This window comes from Podarcis melisellensis (genome assembly GCF_964234715.1).
Source record: "Podarcis melisellensis genome assembly, chromosome: 12".
NCBI classification, from domain to species: domain Eukaryota; kingdom Metazoa; phylum Chordata; class Lepidosauria; order Squamata; family Lacertidae; genus Podarcis; species Podarcis melisellensis.
This window is the reverse complement of record NC_138544.1, coordinates 57,192,449-57,213,052: the sequence shown is the minus strand read 5'-3', so window position 1 is coordinate 57,213,052 and position 20,604 is coordinate 57,192,449. Positions and strand designations below refer to the sequence as shown.

The following is a 20,604-nucleotide window of genomic DNA, read 5'->3' as shown; positions in this document are numbered from 1 at the left end:
CCGCGATGGGGTGAGCTCCCATTGCTCTGTCCCAGCTCCTGCCAACCTAGCAGTTTGAAAGCACGTCAAAGTGCAAGTAGATAAATAGGTACCGCTCTAGCGGGAAGGTAAACGGTGTTTCCGTGCGCTGCTCTGGTTCGCCAGAAGCGGCTTAGTCATGCTGGCCACATGACCCAGAAGCTGTACGCCGGCTCCCTCGGCCAGTAAAGCGAGATGAGCGCCGCAACCTCAGAGTCGGTCACAACTGGTCGTAATAGTCAGGGGTCCTTACCTTGCCACATCCCACAACTGAGTTTTCTTTCTCACCCCCCAGTCTTTGATTTTACTTCTTCCCCTGGAGATTCTGGGGAGGGAGCTGGTGGAACGTCAAACCTTCAGTCCCCTGCAAGCCTACACACATATAAATGGTCTTGACTCCTGTTAAGTAAGGAGGGGCGAAACCCTTGTGATCCCTCAGCTTTCTGCCCCTTACATACAAGCAAAGGCCTCCTACACTGGCTCCCAGTACATTTCCGAGCACAATTCAAAGTGTTGGTGCTGACCTTTAAAGCCCTAAACGGCCTTGGCCCAGTATACCTGAAGGAGCGTCTCCACCCCCATCGTTCAGCCCGGACACTGAGGTCCAGCGCCGAGGGCCTTCTGGCGGTTCCCTCCCTGCAAGAAGCCAAGTTACAGGGAACCAGGCAAAGGGCCTTCTCGGTAGTGGCGCCCGCCCAGCGGAATGCCCTCCCACCAGATGTCAAAGAGAAAAACAACTACCAGACTTTTAGAAGACATCTAAAGGCAGCCCTGTTTAGGGAAGCTTTTAATGTTTATTAGGTTATTGTATTTTAGTGTTCCATTGGAAGCTGCCCAGAGTGGCTGGGGTAACCCAGCCAGATGGGCAGGGTATAAATAATAAATTATTATTATTATTATTATTATTATTATTATTATCATCATCCTTGACCTGACCGCTGTCAAATACTAAACAGGCAACATTTGGTCGTCCATTTGGCCAGCGTTCCAAACCTAGGTGAAATCACTCATTTCACCCCAGATAATATGTTGTGTTTTGCTTGAGGTTGGAGACAGATTTAGGATGAAAGAGAGATTTTTTGTTTTCAAAAACGGGGTTGGGGTTATCAGCCATTACTTGCTGTTGTGGTTCCTTTGAGCCTGAAACCTATGTAGCCCTTAGGAGATCCTGATCCAGCTAAGTCTGCTATCTGCTCCTACACTCCACCTTTACGATGGTCACTAAATGGAGACCTTATGGCTTTAGCCTCAAGCAAACTTGGCCCACCCCTTTGCTGAACATACAGCTTATGGGAGAATAGCTTGGAAGTTTGCTCAGTATTTGGGGACATTTCGATTGGCTGCTGATACAGAATGTGCCTGCCCATCGATTCTATTCACCCCGCCCCCATTAGATTAGGATATCTTGGTTTAAACCAAGCTCTGATTTCCTCCTGAAAAGACAGACTCCCACATGTTATGGGAAGAACAGGGAGACCCTTGCAGGGAAAAGTTGCAGACTTTGCAACTCACTATAGATCTCTTTCCATGAAGCCCACCCAAGGTTGCAAAGCTGAAGGTGGTGCTGATGGGCATGCAACTCTTTTCCAGGGAAAATCTGTACAAGCATCTCAGATGGATGAGAGGTTGTCCTCAGCGGGGAAAGCTCTGTTTGACTTGGGTCCTTTTTGTTCGTTTCTTTCCAGGGGACAGACGCAAAGAGCCCCGATAAGCGGACCTCTCCTTTGAAGCCCCCGTCCGCTACGACTCCTCGGCCGGCCACAAAAAGCAGCCCAGCCACTCCCAGGCCGTCGACGGCACTTGCAAGTACGAATGCACCAAGGAGCACTGCCACTTCCCCGCCCAAAAGGCCCTCCAGTGAGTATTCCTCTGCCCCAAGCTTGTCGGGAAAAGGGACGTTGGTTTTGGAAGCTGCATGCTCTTGCATTCCAGCTTTGCTAATTCAGCAACCTAGGGACATGTAGCTCAGTGGGTAGAGCCTCTGCTTTGCATGCAAAAGGTTCCGGGTTCAGTACCCAGCGGCATCTTCAGATCTGGATGTGTCCTTTTTCTGAAACCCTGGAGAGGCACAGCTGGTGAATGTAGCAGACATGGCCAAGCTATATGGACCCAACAAGAAAGGACTTCTCCATGTGGTTCATTGTTAACCTGTGGAACTCCCTCCCACAGGAGGCAGTCATGGCCACCAACCTAGATGGCTTTAGGAGAGGATGAGACAAATTCATGCAGGTGAAGGGTATTGATGGCTACAGTCGGCGGCCGCAATGCTTCTGAATGCCAGTTGCAGAATAATGGCCCTTGTGCCTGAATCCTGCTTGCAGGTTTCCCAAAAGAGGCATCTAGTTGGCTACTGGGAAATCAAGATGCTGTACTAGAAGGGCCATTGGCCTGATCCTGCAGGCTGCTATGTCTGACTCCAAAAATGTATTTTTGTGTGTGTTAAATGTCAACCCCAGGGACTGAGGAACAGGACCTCGCTGTTAGTTAGCCCAGCCTGCGTATGATCTGGGCTGTATACTGCTTCAAGCTTAAATTTCTAAATCTACCGGTGGAGATATATTAGACTGAATCTCATAAACCAACCGTGCTCTGTGTATGGTTTGCTTGATAAATAGCACTGTGCAGAACTTCTAGTCGTTTCCCATAGTGGGAAAAACAAGCAATTCTTGCAGTGTTTATACTGGGGCATCACAGTCGAGGATTTCTTCTTCGTCTTACGAGTTTCCCAGCTGCCTGAGTACCTTTGTCCAATCCAGCAAGTCGGTTTCTCACTGCTTTGCTGTTGGTGCAGGATTTGATCTACCCTGACACTGAATATTTCCCCTGCCTTGTGTGGAGCATAGCGCATTGCAAGTTGCAATTCTTAAGAGCAATGTGTCTCTTCAGATCAGAGAGAGGGAGAGAATGGCCAACTGCCTTGGAGGCTATTTTGGGCTTAGAAGAGATGGAAAACGGTGACAACACTAGGAATTGCATTTTAAAATGGTTAGGTTAGAGCCATTGAAATAAATAGATGTAAGTAACAAATCCATTTATTTCAGCAGGTCTCTTCTGAACATAACATAGTTTATGTCTCACCCCTAGCATTTGTGTTGCCTGCTTCAATTGCACATTCTCTCTTTCTTTGCTTTTTTATTGATTCATATATGCTGCTTACATGCCAAAATGGCTATGTAGATGGTACACATTTAGCATCCAGGAGGCAAGATGATGTGGGTGGTGGAGCCCAAGGTGGCATGCACAGTTCTCCCCATTTTTTAGCCTCAAAACAACCCAGAGAGGTAGGTTAGGCTGAGAGAGCGTGACTTGCCCAAGGTCATTCAGTGAGTTCCCTTAGCTGAGCGGGGATTGTAACCTGGGTTTCCCGCGGGTGGCACTGTGGGTTAAACCACAGAGCTTAGGGCTTGCCGATCAGAAGGTCGGCGGTTTGAATCCCCGCGACAGGGTGAGCTCCCGTTGCTCGGTCCCTGCTCCTGCCAACCTAGCAGTTCGAAAGCACCTCAAAGTGCAAGTAGATCAATAGGTACCGCTCCGGTGGGAAGGTAAATGGCGTTTCCGTGCGATGCTCTGGTTCACTAGAAGCGGCTTAGTCCTGCTGGCCACATGACCTGGAAGCTGTACGCTGGCTCCCTCGGCCAATAAAGCAAGATAAGTGCTGCAACCCCAGAGTCTGTCACGACTGGGCCTGATGGTCAGGGGTCCCTTTACCTTTACCTTCCCTAGTCCAGCACACTAACCACTACACCACGCTGCCATGAGAGAAGTGTAGGGTGTTGGGAATCCTGACAGGGGCGGTGGGAGCCTGCTTAGCTGTGGCACCAGCAAGGCCCTGCCGTGGACTGACCCCGGCAGAGCAGAGGTTCAGCTCGGCTGCTGTCTTTGTGTGTTGTGCAGCCATCAAGACAGACGCAAAACCTGCCGATGCCAAGAAGACCGTCACAAAATCGCCATCAGGTAACCTGCTCTCCCTGCTTTGCTTCCTGCTTGCTTCTTTGGGTGGCCACGTGGGGCTTCTTCGGGTGGCTTTGTGGCTTCCCCTGCTGACGGCCCTCTCTTCATCTTCTTCTTCCTCCTCCTCCTCCTTCTGTTCCTCCTTCGGCAGCCGACCTCAGCCGTCCAAAGAGCGCCCCGGCCTCCACCGCTGCCAAAAGCAGCGCCACCACCCCGACCGCTGCTGCCCCCGGCCTGCCCGGAGCAGCCACTAGCCGGCCCAAGCCAGCCACGCCCAGGCTCTCTGGGACTGGGAGCTCTGCCGCTGAGCCGAAGAAGGCGTCCACGCTCAAAACCGCACCAAAAACCAGCCCCATTGCCAAGCCTTCCCGGCCCCCCACCAGTAGCGTGTCGGCCCCCGACCTGAAGAACGTCCGCTCCAAGATCGGCTCCACAGACAACATCAAGCACCAGCCTGGCGGAGGACGGGTAAGTCCCCCTGCCCCATATCTCTCTGGGCGATTTGTTGCCTGTGCTCACATGACACTCTCCCAGCGATGATGGATCACAACTCCCATGATCCCTGTCTCTTGGCCATGCTGGCTGGGGTGGATGGGAGTTGAAATCCAGGGCGCTACCCTAGCACAGTGGTGGGGAAACAGTGGCTTTCCAGGTGCTGCTAGATTACAACTCCCAGTAGCCTTAGCCATCATGGTCAGTGGCTAAGGATCATGGGAGTTGTAGTCCAGCAAAACCTCCAGAGAGCCGCAGATTGCTATGTCCTTCTTGTAGAAGGAACTGCTGCTGCTGTCCTCAAGCCCCTCACACTTGCTGTGAGGCCTTAGTTCTTTTTTTCAGCAGAGAAGCGGGTGCTTTGGATCTGGAAAGGCAGAGCTCAGACCTTTGGGGGGGTCGCTTTCGAAGGAAAGGATTTGAGCCTGTCTGCATGGTCCAGCCAGGAGAGTGCTTGTAGGGCGGGCAAAGAGCTTTTTGATGTGGCTCTCTTACAGAGCCCCCTTTTGGCCGCTGCTGTGTTCTGCAGGTTTGGCTAATCCCCAAATTTTCAGGGTGAGAGACTGATCCCTCTGTAGAGGTGTCATCTTTGTGTGGCCAAACACATCTCAAATTACTGAGCCTCTGCTTGCTCTCCATTTCTTGTGGACAGCATGAAAGACCAGTGGAACAGTTTTCTGTTTGGATTAATTTTGTGAGATCCCTCTTGTGGGAGCAGAATCTGGGTCTTAAATAGCTGGGGTTCTTATGTTGCCCTGGTTGGCTGGGCCTCAAACCCAATGTTTACTTGGGGCAACCAAGGGCTTATTAATGCATTCACTTCCCCTTCAGTAACAACCCACGGACTCTCCCCAGCCTTAAATCTGCTAACATGTTGGAATAGATGGGTTGAATTATTGGGGCTTTAGATCTCTCCCTGTGGATAAATGGTGGGGTGATTTGTGTGCCCCATGTGCAGGGATGGAAACGTCAGCACCCCTAAAAGAGATTTTGGGCCCCACCCATGGGGGGAGAGTTGGCTGTCCTTGGCTCTCAACTCCCTTCCAAACCAGGATCAGAAATTGTATCATCTTCAGCCATGCCAAAGGGAATGGTAATGGCCATATCAGTGTCCATAGAGTCCATAGTTCCCTTCAGAGCTTCATTGGTATGGGCATGAACCAAGGCTTGTCAGCAAGATTCTCCAGTAGTTGAAATGTGCTGTACTTCCTGGGGATCAGGACCAGCATTATGAGGCCTCAGACAGAACACCCACTTGAGATCAGCACACACAAATTAACATGAGATTTGTCTATGTATAAATACATATATTGAGTCAGAAGGGGCAGGTGGGGCTCATCTGCCTGGGAAGGTAGCTCATTTAGGAGGAGAAAAACTCTGATCCTAAACCTCCGCTGCTTTGTGGAATATATTTGGAAGAAGAAAGGGCTAAGGAATAAACCCTACACAAATCAGCCCAGCTGGTGCCGGCTATATTGCTGTGCTTTCCTTTGGACCACGTCAGTGAGGCCGAGAGGGTGATCTTGTTGTCTAGGGAGCCCAGGACCTCCAGACACACTGCCCAGGATTGCACCCCAGGGTGGTCGCTTTGGTGCTGCTAACACAGCGGTTTGACTTCACTCCCGGAGCTGCACTTCGTGGTCTCTTGAGCCAGATGGGTGCCAACAACAGCAATTGAGTCAGACCATTGGTCCACCCAACTCACTATGCTGGCTGGCATCAGCTCTGCAAGTTTTTAGACAGGGACATTCCCAGACATACCTGGAGTTTCCATTGGGCATTGAACCTGGGATGTTCTGAATGCAAAGCAGATTCTCCACCTCCGAGTTATGACAACCTTCCCCTTCGCTAGCCCTTCCTAAAGCTGGTACAAACCAGCCCTTAGCCACATTTAAGAGAAGCTGAAACAAAACTGTATTTTGACATGTCCCAAAAGAAAGACAGTGGGAAGAAAGGAGCTTTTGCTTCTGCGAGCCAGGATCAGAGGGGAGACCCTCTGAATCCTGGCACCCCTTTGACTCTAGAGCTTCCACAGTCAAGAGATGTATTTTAATGGAATGCATGTTCACAGCCTAATTGTTCTCTCCCAGTTGGCTGCTCCCTCCTGAATCTTCCCTCTGTTTGTGATGCATTAAAAGAATTTGTGATGGAGCAGGTTGCCTTGTCTTTAGGTGCCTTTGCTTCAAAGAGCAGGAAGGCAGCCCCTGTTCCTTAGACGTTCGCCAGCGTCAGACACCAGCAGGGAGCATCTGGCTTCCTGCAGGGGCTGCTGAGTCTCTGACCTGTGTTTCCAGGCCTGAACCTGCTCAGTACCATCTGCACCATTGTCTCGTCGTTCCCTAGGGTGGGCTTGAAGCTATCAGCCTTAACAGAACCCAGATTTGACTGCAAGAATATTTGGGGGTTAAAAGGCCCCCCCCCAGAGGCTCACAGTGGCACAGGAATCTTACCTAATGCCGACAACAACCCGGTTTTTTTTTTAAATAGTGGGAACCCCAGAAGATAAATGGTTTGTGGGCTTTCGAGAAATTAATTCCAACTTTCATCCAGGGACTGTTTTCAGGGTGGAGGTGTCTGGGTCAAGAGACTGTGCCCTTTGGATATTGGTGGATAGCAAAAACGGGCGTTCCGTCTTGGGAGACCTGTAGCTTGGAAGAGCTAATAATAATAATAATAACAATAATAATTTATTATTTATACCCCGCCTATCTGGCTGGGCTTCCCCAGCCACTCTAGGCGGCTTCCAAAAAATTTTTATAAAATACTGTAATACATCAAACATTAAAAGCTTCCCTAAACAGGGCTGCCTTCAGATGTCTTCTAAAAGTCTGGTAGTTGTTTATTTCCTTGACATCTGGTGGGAGGGCATTCCACAGGGCGGGTGCCACCACCGAGAAGGCCCTCTGCCTGGTTCCCTGTAACTTGGCTTCTTGCAGCGAGGGAACCGCCAGAATGCCCTCGGTGCTGGACCTCAGTGTCCGGGTAGAACGATGGGGGTGGAGACGCTCCTTCTGATATACTGGACCGAGGCCGTTTAGAGCTGTCCAACATCCTTAGATTAGAAGTTGGGGCTTGCATTGCCCCTGGCTGAGCGACTGCCACATTTTGCCCCAAACCAGAATTTGGGGGTGGAGAGCCATTTACCAGACTCCCCAGTTTGTGCCATGCTGCGCCGGCTCTTGAAGACTGTCTCCAGACTTGAGTATCACACAGGTGCTGCTGTGACCATCGTGGACAGCAGGGGAAGGGTCCCTACGTTGCAAAAGGGAGACCCCTCCCCCCCTTGGCTAGCATTTCCGGTGTGGGGGTCTTCCACCCAGGTCTCCTGGCTCCAGGCAAGGGGGCTACTTTCTTCAGCCATTGCCCTGAGCTTCTCCCCCTCTCCCACCCCGTCAGACCACCACCTCCCACCTATGTGCGGGTCCCTCCCTGGCCTGTCGGATCCCCATGAATGTTGTTTTAGACATCCAGCTGCCCTCCCCCCCCCCCCATCATTGCTTTTCGTTTCGTTATATTTTTATTTCCTTTCATGATGCAAAAAGTCACCCTCCATTTGTCTCCATTTAGGCAAAAGTAGAAAGAAAGGCAGAGTCCGCCGGGGCTGCCCGAAAGCCCGAACTCAATGCAGTATCTAAAACGGCCCCCACTAAAACGGCTGTTTCAAAAGAGGGCGCCCCAAAGCAGCCCAATGGGAAAGTGAGTTCCATTTCAGACTTCTATCACTCGGGAGAGGCGAGCGGCAGCTCTTCTGCTACGCTGCACTTTTCATTTCCTGCTCCACCCGCTCCCATGTTTTGGGTCACTTTTCCTTCTCTCTTAGCTCTCTACACATCTTTGTTTCCTGTCTCCCCGCTCTTGCCATTGACACTCTCTTCTTCCCGGATTCCCATCCCCCTTTCCTTTGCACGCACCTTCTTTGTTGTACATCCTGCCCTCCTTCCAGTGGATTTCACGGAGAGCCATCCCGCAAACATCTTCCTGAATGTGCCTTGACACGGAACACCAAGCCCAGCGGCGGCTGGTGCTCGTTGGATCTGGGAGGCCAACAGTAGGTGGCGCCAGAGATAATGGCAGGCAGAGCTAACAGACTCTTGTTCCTCCCTGCCAAGTCCTACAAGGGCAACATGGAGGAGGAAGTTTGGAGAGCCCCTGGGCAGTAGGAAGGGGGACCAATGGGGGCTGGTGCAGGACAGGCTGAGGTTCGCCGGGCTGTGCCCCATTTGCCCCAATGGAGCAAACTTCGCTGTCCCAGTCCCATGTCTTTCTAACGGCAAGAGGGTGCTCAGAAACCATCCCCAAGGTTGCAATGGTGGGGGGGGAATTGCTTGGCCCTGCCTTCCGAGCGAGAAAGGAGGGTGGGCTGCTTCCCACCAGCACCCGCAGCTTCCCAAGAATCGGCCAACCTCTCCATCCCTGAGAATTTTCAGCTCCTTGCTGTGTCCTGTCTGTGACGAGCCTGAGAACGGTATCTAATGCACATTAGTAGCAGTGGCTTGCTGTAGGATAACACCTCTTGCTAGGGAGGCAAATTTAGTGAGTGAGGAACTGTCACTGCAGAATGCACCTCCATGCCACAAGAAAGCAGTTCCAGGTTACGCCTTCCCCTGGCCCGCTAGCTTTCTGTGTGGAGGGGATGTCTTCGCATGGAGGAACGCTCCTTGATTCGCATCCCCACCTACAGTATCAAGTGATAACACACACTGGCCACCTCAAAAAGAAGCAGGGATTTAGTTCTGCTGGACCCAGGGAGACAAATCTCCCGGGGAGAGGCTTCTGATGTCCTCTGGTTAGTCAAATCCCCAGGGTTGGAAAGCAAGAGTATTTTGAAGAGAAATCTTCTCGCTGCAAGGACTTTCCAGCTTCCCACATTTGCCATTTCATGGTGGATGATGTTTCTAAATAGCTTATGCGCAATCTCTCTATGCACCAGGAGTGGGGTGTGTATGTGTGTTTGACCTCTGACCTCTGTTGCTGGACTGGGATTCTTGAGCTGCAATTCCTACAGTGCAGGGGGGTTGAACTAGATGATAGGCTCCCTTTCAACTCTACGGTTCTATGATCAAGTTTCTTCAAATGACAAGCAAGGAGATTCCAACTAAACATCAGGAAGAACTTTCTGACGGTAAGAGCTGTTCAACCGTGGAACAGTCTCCCTCGGGACGTGGTGGACTCTCCTTCCTTGGAGATTTGTAAGCAGAGATTCTATGGCCATCTGTCATGGATGCTTTGGCTGAGATTTCTGCATTGCAGGAGGTTGGACTAGTTGACAGTGGTTCCCTTCCAATTCTATGATTCTCTGATTCTGTGACTGTAGCTCCCAACTTCCTTAGCCATTGGCTGTGCTTGCTGGCGCTGTTGGGAAACAGTGTGGTGTAGTGGTTAAGAGCAGTTGACTTGTAATCTGGTGAACTGGGTTCAATTCGCCACTCGTCCACATGCAGCTGCTGGGTGACCTTGGGCTAGTCACACTTTTCTGAAGTCTCTCAGCCTCACTCACCTCACAGAGTGTTTGTTGTGGGGGAGGAAGGGTAAGGAGAACGTTAGCCGCTTTGAGACTCCTTAGGGTAGTGATAAAGCAGGATATCAAATCCAAACTCTACATGTGTTTATTTTGACACACAAGACACACTGGTTTAGAAAACCACTGCTGGCAGACCAGCTGTAGCCAGATGCACCCCAAAGCACACTCGGGCAACCTTGCACTGCCAAGTGCTTTGGAGCACCCACTAGCCTCAGGAGAATGGCATAATCAACAGAGTCACCAGCTCTGGCTTGGCACCGCCAGGGCCTGCGTGTTCCTCTGTGCTTTTGTCCGCTCAGGTTGGGCTTTCCAACACAGCCCTTTTTGTCCGGCTTCTTAATGGCCTCTGGGACGTGTTTCAGCTTGTCCAGGACATGGACAATGCCCCCGACTGGCTGGCATCAAACCTGACCCCAATTAAGTCGGACTTGGGTGATTTGTCAGGACGTGGCGATGCCTCCCTCTGCTCCCCAAAGCTGGCCTCTGCCAGCAGGAAGACTCGGCGCTCTCTGCTTCCAACAGAGCTGGAGCACTTGGTTTCAAAAGGGAAGTGGCTGCCAGGCTCGGAAATTTTTCGGAAGCCCAGGGTGCCTTTTGTTCATAGGGATGAAGAGGAAAGGGTGACTGTTCTGGGAGAAGCAGCCCAGGTGGGTTCCTCTCCAAAACCAGGACTGCACAGCTGCCACCTTTTACATCTTGTAAAAAGTATCTTAAAAAGCAGAGACATCACCTTGCCGACAAAGGTCTGTATAGTTCAAGCTATGGTTTTCCCAGTGGTGATGTATGGAAGTGAGAGCTGGACAATGAAGAAGGCTGATCACCGAAGAATGGATGCTTTTGACTTCTGGTGCTGGAGGAGACTCTTGAGAGTCCCATGGACTGCAAGAAGATCAAACCTCTCCATTCTGAAGGAAATCAGCCCTGAGTGCTCACTGGAAGGACAGATCCTGAAGCTGAGGCTCCCAGACTTTGGCCACCTCATGGGAAGAGAAGACTCCCTGGAAAAGACCCTGATGTTGGGAAAGATGACGGGCACAAGGAGAAGGGGACGACAGAGGACGAGATGGTGGGACAGTGTTCTCGAAGCTACCAGCATGAGTTTGACCGAACTGCGGGAGGCAGTGGAAGACAGGAGTGCCTGGTGTGCTCTGGTCCAGGGGGTCACGAAGATTCAGACACGACTTAACAACAACAACAACAACAACCAACAAGGTGTCCTTTAATCTAACATCAATATTTGGGAAACCCTGGATTAGATAGGTAGACAGACAGACAGACAGACAAACACACACACACACACAGAGAGAGAGAGAGAGAGGGGGGGGAGGAGCTAACAGCACATCTCCACTCAGCCCAGCCGTAGTTTCATGTTGGGGTGCATTGCATTCAACATTTTCTTAGCTGGGAAGCCTATGCAGGAGGTGGTATTTGTGCTTCATTTCGTTCATGGGTGCTATTCTGCATGCACAGTTGCAATGCACCCATCGTTCCATACCCTTAGTGATTCCCCATAGAAAATGATTAGCTGGCTGTTAACCAGAGTGCTTCCCTTGGAAGTACAAAACACAAGGTGAGTTGAGTTGCCTGCCCTTTTTAGAGGGCCAGAATGTTCAAACATTCCTGAAATACAAGCCTTTGATACAGGTCACCTCTCTGCATATGACGCCCAGGGGGATAACAGTCTTTCTTGGCTGCAGTAAGAACAGCAGTTTTGTGGCACTTTAAATACGAACAAATTTCATTGTGTCCTAAGCTTTTTTGGCCAGTCCAAAGGACTCTTTGTTGCTTCTCTTGAGGCACAAACAATAAAAGGGCATGGAAAAGGAAGCCCAACAAAGCGGGTCTTTAATACCGACAGGCCTAGTCTTAACCCCTTAGACACATTTCAGCCAAAGACCGGGGAGGTTTTAACAGGGGCTGCCGGCATACAGCTCATCAGGCCCGTTTGAAGGACCATGAGGGCACCCAGAAGATTGGAAAAGCAAGGGGAGACGAAAGAAAGTACTACTTCACACAGCACATCTTTAAACTGTGGAACTCACTGCCACAGGAAGTGGCAGCAGCTGCCCACTTAAATGGCTTTAAAAGAGGATTAGGCATGGAGGTAAGGCTGATCAGAGACTACTAGCCTAGATCTGGGCATCATGGAATAGAATTGTAAAGTAGAGTTGGAAGGGACCCGCTGCAATGCAGGAATCATAGATGGGGAGAGAGCTGTTGCGGCCTGGTACTTCTCAGGCTTCCCACTGGGGCATCTGAGAACAGAGTGCTGGATGAGACAGGCCCCCTTTGACCTGATCCAGAACTGCTCCTTTTCTGTTCTTCACCAGGGATCTCATTTTTGCCAGAAAGCAAAGTAGAAGTCTGGGGGAACCTGTTAAGATTCTGGACACACCTGCAGTCAATAAAAACATAGACACTAGATCAGCCTTTCTCAACCTGCGGGTCCCCAGTTGTTGTTGAACTACAACTCCCATCACCCCTACCTAGCAAGGCCAGAGCTCGGGGATGATGGGAGTTGTAGTCCAACAACATCTGGGGACCCGCAGGTTGAGAACCGCTGCACTAGATGATACAAAGCCTTCTCCTCTTGGCGCTTCTGGGTGATGTGCCCAGGTCTTTGCAAGGTACTCGATAATGCCAACCAAGATGAGATGCTTTTAGGGGGTTTTTGCATCCGTTTGCATTACGCAATCCAGAGGGAGGCTGAGGGAAGGCTGTGGGACCCCCAAGCACCTGCTGGTCGCTGGGATCCTTGCACAGAATGATGGACGAGGCAGACACCTTTGCCTGAACCCATAAGGCACTTCATGGAATCAGAGAATCGTAAAGTTGGATGGGACCCACCCCCAAAAGAAAGGTCATTAGCCCAATCCTGTGCAGTGCGGAAGAATCGCAGCTAAATCACTTCTACTGAAGCAAGACTGTATACTCAAGGCCATGTAGCACAGATCAGTGGCAGCCTTAACCATGTCAACGGCACCCCAAGTTCTGTGTTCTTCCTTTGCAAATTTAAAACAGTCTATCATGTTGAAAAGTGGACCATACCAGACTCAATGGAACCCACCCCAATACAGGGAGCATCCAGATAGGTGTGTTTTTTGTCCTCATGCACACAAGGCTTGCGGGACGCAGGTGGCGCTGTGGGGTAACCACAGAGCCTAGGACTTGCCGATCAGAAGGTTGGCGGTTCGAATCCCCGCGACAGGGTGAGCTCCCGTTGCTCGGTCCCTGCTCCTGCCCACCTAGCAGTTCGAAAGCACGTCAAACTGCAAGTAGATACATAGGTACCGCTCCAGCGGGAAGGTAAACGGCGTTTCCGTGCGCTGCTCTGGTTCGGCAGAAGCGGCTTAGTCATGCTGGTTACATGACCCGGAAGCTGTACGCCGGCTCCCTCGGCCAATAAAGCGAGATGAGCGCCGCAACCCCAGAGTCGGCCACGACTGGACCTAATGGTCAGGGGTCCCTTTACCTTTACCTACACAAGGCTTTCTCCCCCCTACATCCACATGGCTTCCCTGCCATAAAAATGCCAGCCCTGTACTCCCTGCACCCCAGTTAACCTGGATTTATCCTATCCAGCGGAAGTCCAACAAGTTTTGGAAAAAGCCATTTGCCAACGACACACTTGCAAGCTGGGCTCTGTCTGGAAGCACCAGTTACCACATTAATGCTCTGCACGAATTTAGCTCGATTAGAGTCTTCCTCCTCCCACCAGGGGTGCATCCATAAAGGCCAGTCTTCCTGGCGGTCTCTTCCGCACTCAGTGAACACCCCCTCTCTGCTGCAGATCGTGCAGAGAGGGGTTTGCCGCTCTGCTCTTGCCGCTACTTACCACTGTCTGCTTCGCTTCCTTGTCGCCGTCTGCTTGCCTCCTCTTCCTCCCCCCTTCCCCCCCCCCGTCTTAAGTTTGTTCACGCTTAATCCTCGGAGCTGGGTTCAGGTTCTAACACGAGTCCTCTGTCCGTCCACCCTTCTGCCGTGGCGTCGTGTCCCGCTCCCTCGAAAGAGTTCTAACCAGCCCTCTTCCCTTGTGTCTCCATCTCTGTGACGTTCCAGGTCCAGATAGTCTCCAAGAAAGCCAACTACAGCCACGTCCAGTCCAAGTGTGGGTCCAAGGACAATATTAAGCATGTCCCTGGAGGTGGGAATGTAAGTATTGCAGGGTTCCAGGCACCAGTCTCTCTACTAACTCCTTTTCTCTCGTGCTGCTTTTGACTGTCGTGTGTGTGTGTGTGTGTGTGTGTGTGTAACCTCCCTTTCCCCCAACACCACAAAGGAGCAGGAACACCCCCCCCCCATTAGAAGCATTCTGCCAGAAGCTTCCCTCAGCCTCCAGATTTTAGGGCGGGGGAAGCAAGAGGGAAACCACAGAAGTTATGGGGCCATTGCGGCTTCAAGGGGTTGCAGTCGAAGGAGCAGGCATTCACTGGTGAGCAACGACACTTTGGGAGGGGAACTGTAATTTGAGGGACCCAGCCGGTCACCTGACCTCGCTTTCGCCCCTCTGGTCTTCCATTGGTACGTTCCAGACACAATTCCACCAAGTAGGAATTGAGCCACACTAGGCCATTCTTCTGCTTTTCTTTGGATCACACCAGCGAGGCCGAGAGGGGATCTTGTTGCCGGGGCAGCCCAAGACCTCCTTGTGCTCGGGGGGGGGGTCACTTCAGTGCTGCGAACAAATGGTTTGACTTCACCTCTGGAGACGCACTCCATTGGCCCTCGAGACAAACAGGTGCTGCCAACAACAACAAGGCCATTGGAAGCCAGAATTCTATTCTGTGCCATGAAAAGCTGACGTTCTGCAACTTCTACAAATCATGCAGATTTTTATGTTTTTCATATTTTGCATTCCTTATCCTGTGTTTTTCGGTTTTGCTTGATTCTGGGTTTCCCTTATCCAGGAGACCTCCACCCTGCCGGTCTCTCTCCACGCAGTTGCAAGCACTTTTGCAAAACCAGAATTTGCACCTTTCTCAAAACCAAAGCCAAGCTTTTCAGGGGACAGAAGAGTGCTGCGTCCAGTGTAGTATCCTACAATTGGAACACATTTTTGGGGGGGTGGGACTGTGTGTATGGGGGGGTGGTCTTGGAGAGAGCACGTCTCTTGAGTGTGTGTGCATCCCATTCGTTTAGATGATCTCCCATCACTCCTCTCAGCGCTTAGGAAGCCCTACTGCTCCTTGAAACTTTGCAAGCCGTCAGATCACTGCTTTCCACGAGTCGCTTGTTCTGCAGAAGGCAAATCTCCAGGGGTGCTCTTGGCAGTGCCCCACCCCAAGTGCCGTGACTTGTGACAAGATGTTTCGCGCTGGCGCTTCGGGAAGGAGGACGGAGCCTTAATTTGTTAGGCGGTGCAATTAATCCACCAAAGCTTTAATCGCAGGCCTTGGGAACGTACCTGCATGTCTGACAAGATCCCTTTTGTGTGCTTCTTCCTTTTAACGCTTGAGAAAGGCCTTAGGCAGTGCAGGCAGAGAGAACTTTGTGTATCCCAGACCCTTCAGTGTCTTTGTAGGGAAGGAAGGGAAACAACGATACTACACATAGCACTCTGCACGCACTCGTGCGCCCGGTTGGCGCCCCCAGTGTTAACAAGCTGCTGTGTGTGTCCACCAGCTGGATCTCAGAGACACAAATCTTTTCTCTGTCGGCTTCAGGCAGCCTGAGAAACACAGCTTCTCTCTGAAATGATAACGGGGGGCTTCCATGTAGCGGCAGTTCGAGGGGGACTGTGGCACTCCCCCGGAGACTGAAGCCTACCCTGTCCCTCGACTTTCGCCCCCTCCAAAATAAGCACGCAGAATCGTACCTTAGGCACGGGGTGGCGAATGTTCAGGTTCCCTTCTGCCGACACAAAGTATTGCCAGGGGACATTGTTAGCTCAGCTTCCTCATGTCTTCTCTGGCCTTCCGTGGGTGATTTGGGTCTTTCGAGACATTCCTGCATTTGCTATGGAGTCGGCTGATCCTCCTTGGAGGGGTTAGGTTTCCTCCGAAAGCCAAAAATGTGTCCAATCGCACACTTCCGTGGATAATTGCAATTTTATTTCATTTTTGTCTGGGAAAATGATTTTGTGGGGGTGGGATCAGTGCGTCAGGAGCAAGTAACATTTGCCTTTTCCATGCAAACCTTTTTCTGGCTGCGGCATCTGCCTTGCCCCCCCTCATCAGGTTTCACTGCATTCTTGGTGTTGTGAACCTCATGTTCCCATAGAACAGCCTCGCTCAACCTGGCTCCCTCCAGACATTTGAGCTACAACTCCCATGCGATACTGAGGCTGATGTTAGTTGGAGTCCAAAACAACTGGGGGGGGGGAAGGCAGGTTGGAGAAGACTGGCGTAGGATGGTACCCTAGCCGTAATCCCAGGGGGGCAGGCAGTTGCAACAGAAGCTTTTAGAAATAAATTAAAAAATTAGAAAAAAAATGTCCAGTAGCACCTTAGAGACCAACTAAGTTTGCTCTGGGTATAAGCTTTTGTGTGCATGCACATGTCTTCAGATACACTGAAACAGAAGTCACCGGACCCTTATATATAGTGGGAAGGTGGGGTGCGGTTTTTCTCAGGAGGGTAGTAGGAGATAGGTGAATGACTCAATGGGTATGGTAAACCTGTTGACGATTGTTAACACGACTGCAATTAGTCCTACAGGAGAAAGCAAGTATGCAGATGACCAAAAATAGCATTAGCATGTGTAATGAGACAAGAATCCAGTATCTCTGTTCACATCAGGTCTCTCCATAGTTTTCAGCTTAGTAATAAGTTGTAATTCAGCAACTTCTCTTTCAAGTCTATTTCTGACTCTACCTGAATCTAGAAGCGTTTAGACTCTCTCTTTGCAGGTCTAGAAAATGACCTTCCTTGCATCTCCTTTTCCTACGTTGATTTTGCAGCTATTACCTCTTCCGTTACTGGGTTTTATCTGTAGCTTCTGTCCCTCTTCCCCCTGTGAATAAAAATCGCTCCAGAACAACAACAAAAACCAGCTGCAGGGATCATACCCAACTCCCCAGACTTATTTGATAAAGCTGTCCCTTTTCAAATCCAACTTATTTCTGTGGCCTGTCCAGAACTTCTGAGAAGAAAGGACTGTGCCCGCTCTGATCTCTCTCTTTCTCTTTCTCTCTCTTTCTGTCTCGTGGCACCTTTAATACCTTCCTTCCTTCCTTCCTTCCTTCCTTCCTTCCTTCCTTCCTTCCTTCCTTCCTTCCTTCCTTCCTTCCCACGCTGTCGCCCACTTCCATTCTCCATCTCCTCGATCCACAAAAATGGAAGCTGTCCATCCTCTCGGTCCGGAGAGTAAAGTGCTCAATATTGTTTTCAGGTTCCAAATGCCCAAAGGCCGTCTTCGGGCGTCCACTCCCAGTCGGCCACCGCCCCCAGGCCCAGCCAGGGCAGTACCCATGTGAGTAGAACCACCACAGCTGGCCAACTCGGCCTTCCTTGGATGGGACGGGCTTTTCCACTTGTTGGGTTTGTGATACCTTCTGTGCCCTGAGACACAGAGACCATCCACCAGCGTATTGTCCCTGCCTCCACCCCACCAACGCAGGACGCCGGAGTTATCCGTAGTCGCTCCTGAACCTCTCCACCCTGCGGCAGGGACATGAATCCTGGCAGGGCTGTAGATCATAGTTAAACTACAGAACTCGCTTCCACAGAAGGCGCTGGTTTAATATGAAGAGCTTTGGGGTTTTTACGGTTTCACAAAGCAACCGCCCCCTCCCCAAAAAAGTACCCGGCTTACTATATAAACCAGACCCCCCCTCCTTTATCCTGCCCCGCAAAGAGCCGTTCCACGAAAAGAAAACATTGCCCTGAGCTCTGACTTTTCTGTTCATCCCAAGGCTTTGTTGTGCAGGCCACGAATTTTCTTAGTCCTCGCGGTTGCTGGGGGAGAGTTACCGTATTTTTCGCTCCATAAGACGCACCTAGTTTTTAGAGGGGGGATGCAAGAAAAACAAGATTCTTTAAAGGGAGCGCTGAGCAGAGCCTGTATGCATCCCAGGCTCTGCTCAACACTCTTTTTCACGCTCCGCGCGGCTCTTTAAAGGGAGCACGGCTCTTGCAGGCTTTTCCGGGAGGTGGGGGAAGGGACAGAGCACGACTAAGCCAGAAGCTAGAACAGCGAGAGGGAGCGCTGTGATCCCTCTCGCTGTTCTGGCTTCTGGGATAGCTGCGCAGCCTGCATTCACTCCATAAGACGTACACACATTTCCCCTTATTTTTTAGGAGGGAAAAAGTGTGTCTTATAGAGCGAAGAATACGGTATTTAATTGCCAAGGAGCTCAAGGCGGCATACATGCGTCTCCCTATTGAATCCCCACAACAACCCTACAAGGTAGATTAGGCTGAGAGGCGATGACTGGCCCAAGGTCACCCAGGGAGTTTCATGGCCAAGTTGGAAGGTGGGATTAGAACCCTGGGCTCTCCCAGGTCCTAGTCTGAGAGTCTTAAGCATTAAACCGCCATTGGCTCTCCACGCTTAAGGATGCCAGGAGCACCTAAGAAGGCAGCTACCAGAAAGGGGTACAAGGCCTTCTGTGCCCTGTACAATACCCCCACACCCCACCCTTATTGCCTCTGTTCCAAGAGGCAACCTAAAACATTCTCCCTCCTTCCCCTCCGTCATTCCACCCTCCCTGGACATGGCCTCCTCCTCCCCTCTCCCCTCCCTTCCCAAGTGCTTTGAAAAGTTGGGATGAATTATGCAGATTTACTAGACTTTGCATAATGCATTCTGGACACACCCACATCTTTTGAACTCCTTGCCCAAGATTTCTTTCTAGCATGGCAGGGCGGCTGCCCTGGGCACCCACGGGACAGATAAAAATGGAAATAACGTTATAATTATTTTCAGTGCTCCCTGCAGCCACCCCCCCCCCAAAAAAAAGAAACTGCATTGCAAGCCGGCGTCTCAGTAAAGCTGAGGGAGAGCTCTGGGGGTTTTAGTGCACTCAGCACCATTATTAAGATGAATCAGCACCATTAATTAGTATACAGTGGTGCCTCGCAAGACGAAATTAATCCGTTCCGTGAGGCTCTTCGTCTAGCGGTTTTTTTGTCTTGCGAAGCAAGCCCATTGACAGCTTAGCGGATTAGCGCTACAGCTGTCAAGCGGCTTCCAGCGATCAGCTGTTAAGCGGCTTATCAGTGGAACAGCTGATAAGCGGCTTAGCGGCTTAAGAAAAGGGCGAAAAAAGCGGGGAAAACCCGCGGGGGGGATGCAAGATTTTTTTCGTCTTGCGAAGCAACCCCTTAGGGGAATTCGTTTTGCGAAGCGCCTCCAAAACGGAAAACCCTTTCGTCTAGCGGGTTTTTCGTCTTGCGAGGCGTTCGTCTTGCGGGGCACCACTGTAATTTGTCCCGCACCGACCGGTGCAATGTGCAATGCCTGATGCTGTTTTCTCTGCCCGCTCTCTGGCCTCTGGTTTGGCACAGTACGCTAACTTTTTTTAAAAAAACGCCTTCTTTTGGGATGGGGCTTTGAGAACACACACACCCCCGCCCTTTTGTTGCATGATCACCTTCTGCCCCACCCCTCGCAAGTCCCCGGAACAGCAGCAGCAGCAGCGGCTCATGCCTTGCACCCATAACCAACAGGCCAGTCCGGGCGGAGGGTGGAGAGGGTGCTGGAACAGCGGAGCCCTGGAGATCTCTTCTGCTAAGCTGACAGAGCAGGCCTGGCGTTCCTCGTTCCTGAGAACCTTCCTCTTTCTTTCCTCCCCTCGTGTCCTGCAGGTGCAGATCCTGAACAAGAAGATCGACCTGTCTAAAGTGTCCTCAAAGTGTGGCTCAAAGGCAAACATCAAGCATAAGCCAGGTGAGAGGGGGAATGGCTGCGGGAGGATGGGGGGGGGAGGCTGTTGCCCTGGGCTCAGGTGAGCGCCTCATCCTTCCTCTTCTCTCTATCTGGAAGCACCTTCCTCCTGCGGTTTTAAAGGGGCTGTGGAGACCCAGAGGTTTTTCCTGGTTGCCAACCATTCCCTCATTCAAAATATGTGACAGTAAAGGTAACGGGACCCCTGACCATTAGGTCCATTCGTGGCCGACTCTGGGGTTCTGGCGCTAATCTCGCTTTATTGGCCGAGGGAACCGGCGTACAGTTTTCGGGTTATGTGGCCAGCATGAATAACTGTGGTACATTGTTGTTGTTTTTTAAGTTAGATAATGACACTGTAGTATGCAAATATTTTTTGTAAATAAATCCAGAAAGAATAGAACTCTGCTGGCAGGAGCTGATCCACCGTATTTTTCGCTCTATAAGACGCACCAGACCATAAGACGCACCTAGTTTTTGGAGGAGGAAAACAAGAAAAAAAATATTCTGAATCCCAGAAGCCAGAACAGCAAATCTGGCTTCTGGGATAGCCGCTCAAAGCCTCCTCAGGGCAGCGGGATGAAGAGTCCCCCAAGAGCCGCGCTCCCTTTAAAGAGTGCGCAGAGCGTGTGTGCAGCTCTTGGGGGCTTTTCCCCGAGGAGGGAGGAGGGCAGCCCTTATCTCTCCTCGAGAAAAAGCCCCCAAGAGCCACACACGCTCTGCGCGCTCTTTAAAGGGAGCGCTGAGCAGAGCCTCCCACCTGCATTCGCTCCATAAGACGCACACACATTTCCCCT

General features: G+C 51.1%; 2 protein-coding genes across 16 annotated transcripts in view; one reads left to right on the top strand and one right to left on the bottom strand.

Annotated features, from left to right (window-relative positions):
• Positions 1 to 20,604, bottom strand: part of LOC309353218 (cytochrome P450 2C25-like) — a 196,181-nt gene that overhangs the window by 1,814 nt on the left and 173,763 nt on the right. The gene's annotated exons all lie outside the window — the stretch shown is intronic.
• The window catches only part of LOC309381032 (uncharacterized protein), a 206,650-nt gene that overhangs the window by 180,268 nt on the left and 5,778 nt on the right, over positions 1 to 20,604 (top strand). For 10 of the 15 annotated variants that reach the window (XM_081931370.1, XM_081931369.1, XM_081931376.1 and 7 more), the window contains 7 exons: positions 1,704 to 1,875; positions 3,913 to 3,972; positions 4,121 to 4,437; positions 8,029 to 8,157; positions 14,042 to 14,134; positions 17,312 to 17,392; positions 19,729 to 19,810. In XM_081931370.1, the coding sequence (XP_081787496.1) occupies positions 1,704 to 1,875; positions 3,913 to 3,972; positions 4,121 to 4,437; positions 8,029 to 8,157; positions 14,042 to 14,134; positions 17,312 to 17,392; positions 19,729 to 19,810 (934 nt within the window). The remainder of the gene's footprint in view (positions 1 to 1,703; positions 1,876 to 3,912; positions 3,973 to 4,120; positions 4,438 to 8,028; positions 8,158 to 14,041; positions 14,135 to 17,311; positions 17,393 to 19,728; positions 19,811 to 20,604) is intronic. The other 5 variants (XM_081931373.1, XM_081931377.1, XM_081931374.1 and 2 more) reach the window with 5 other exon arrangements.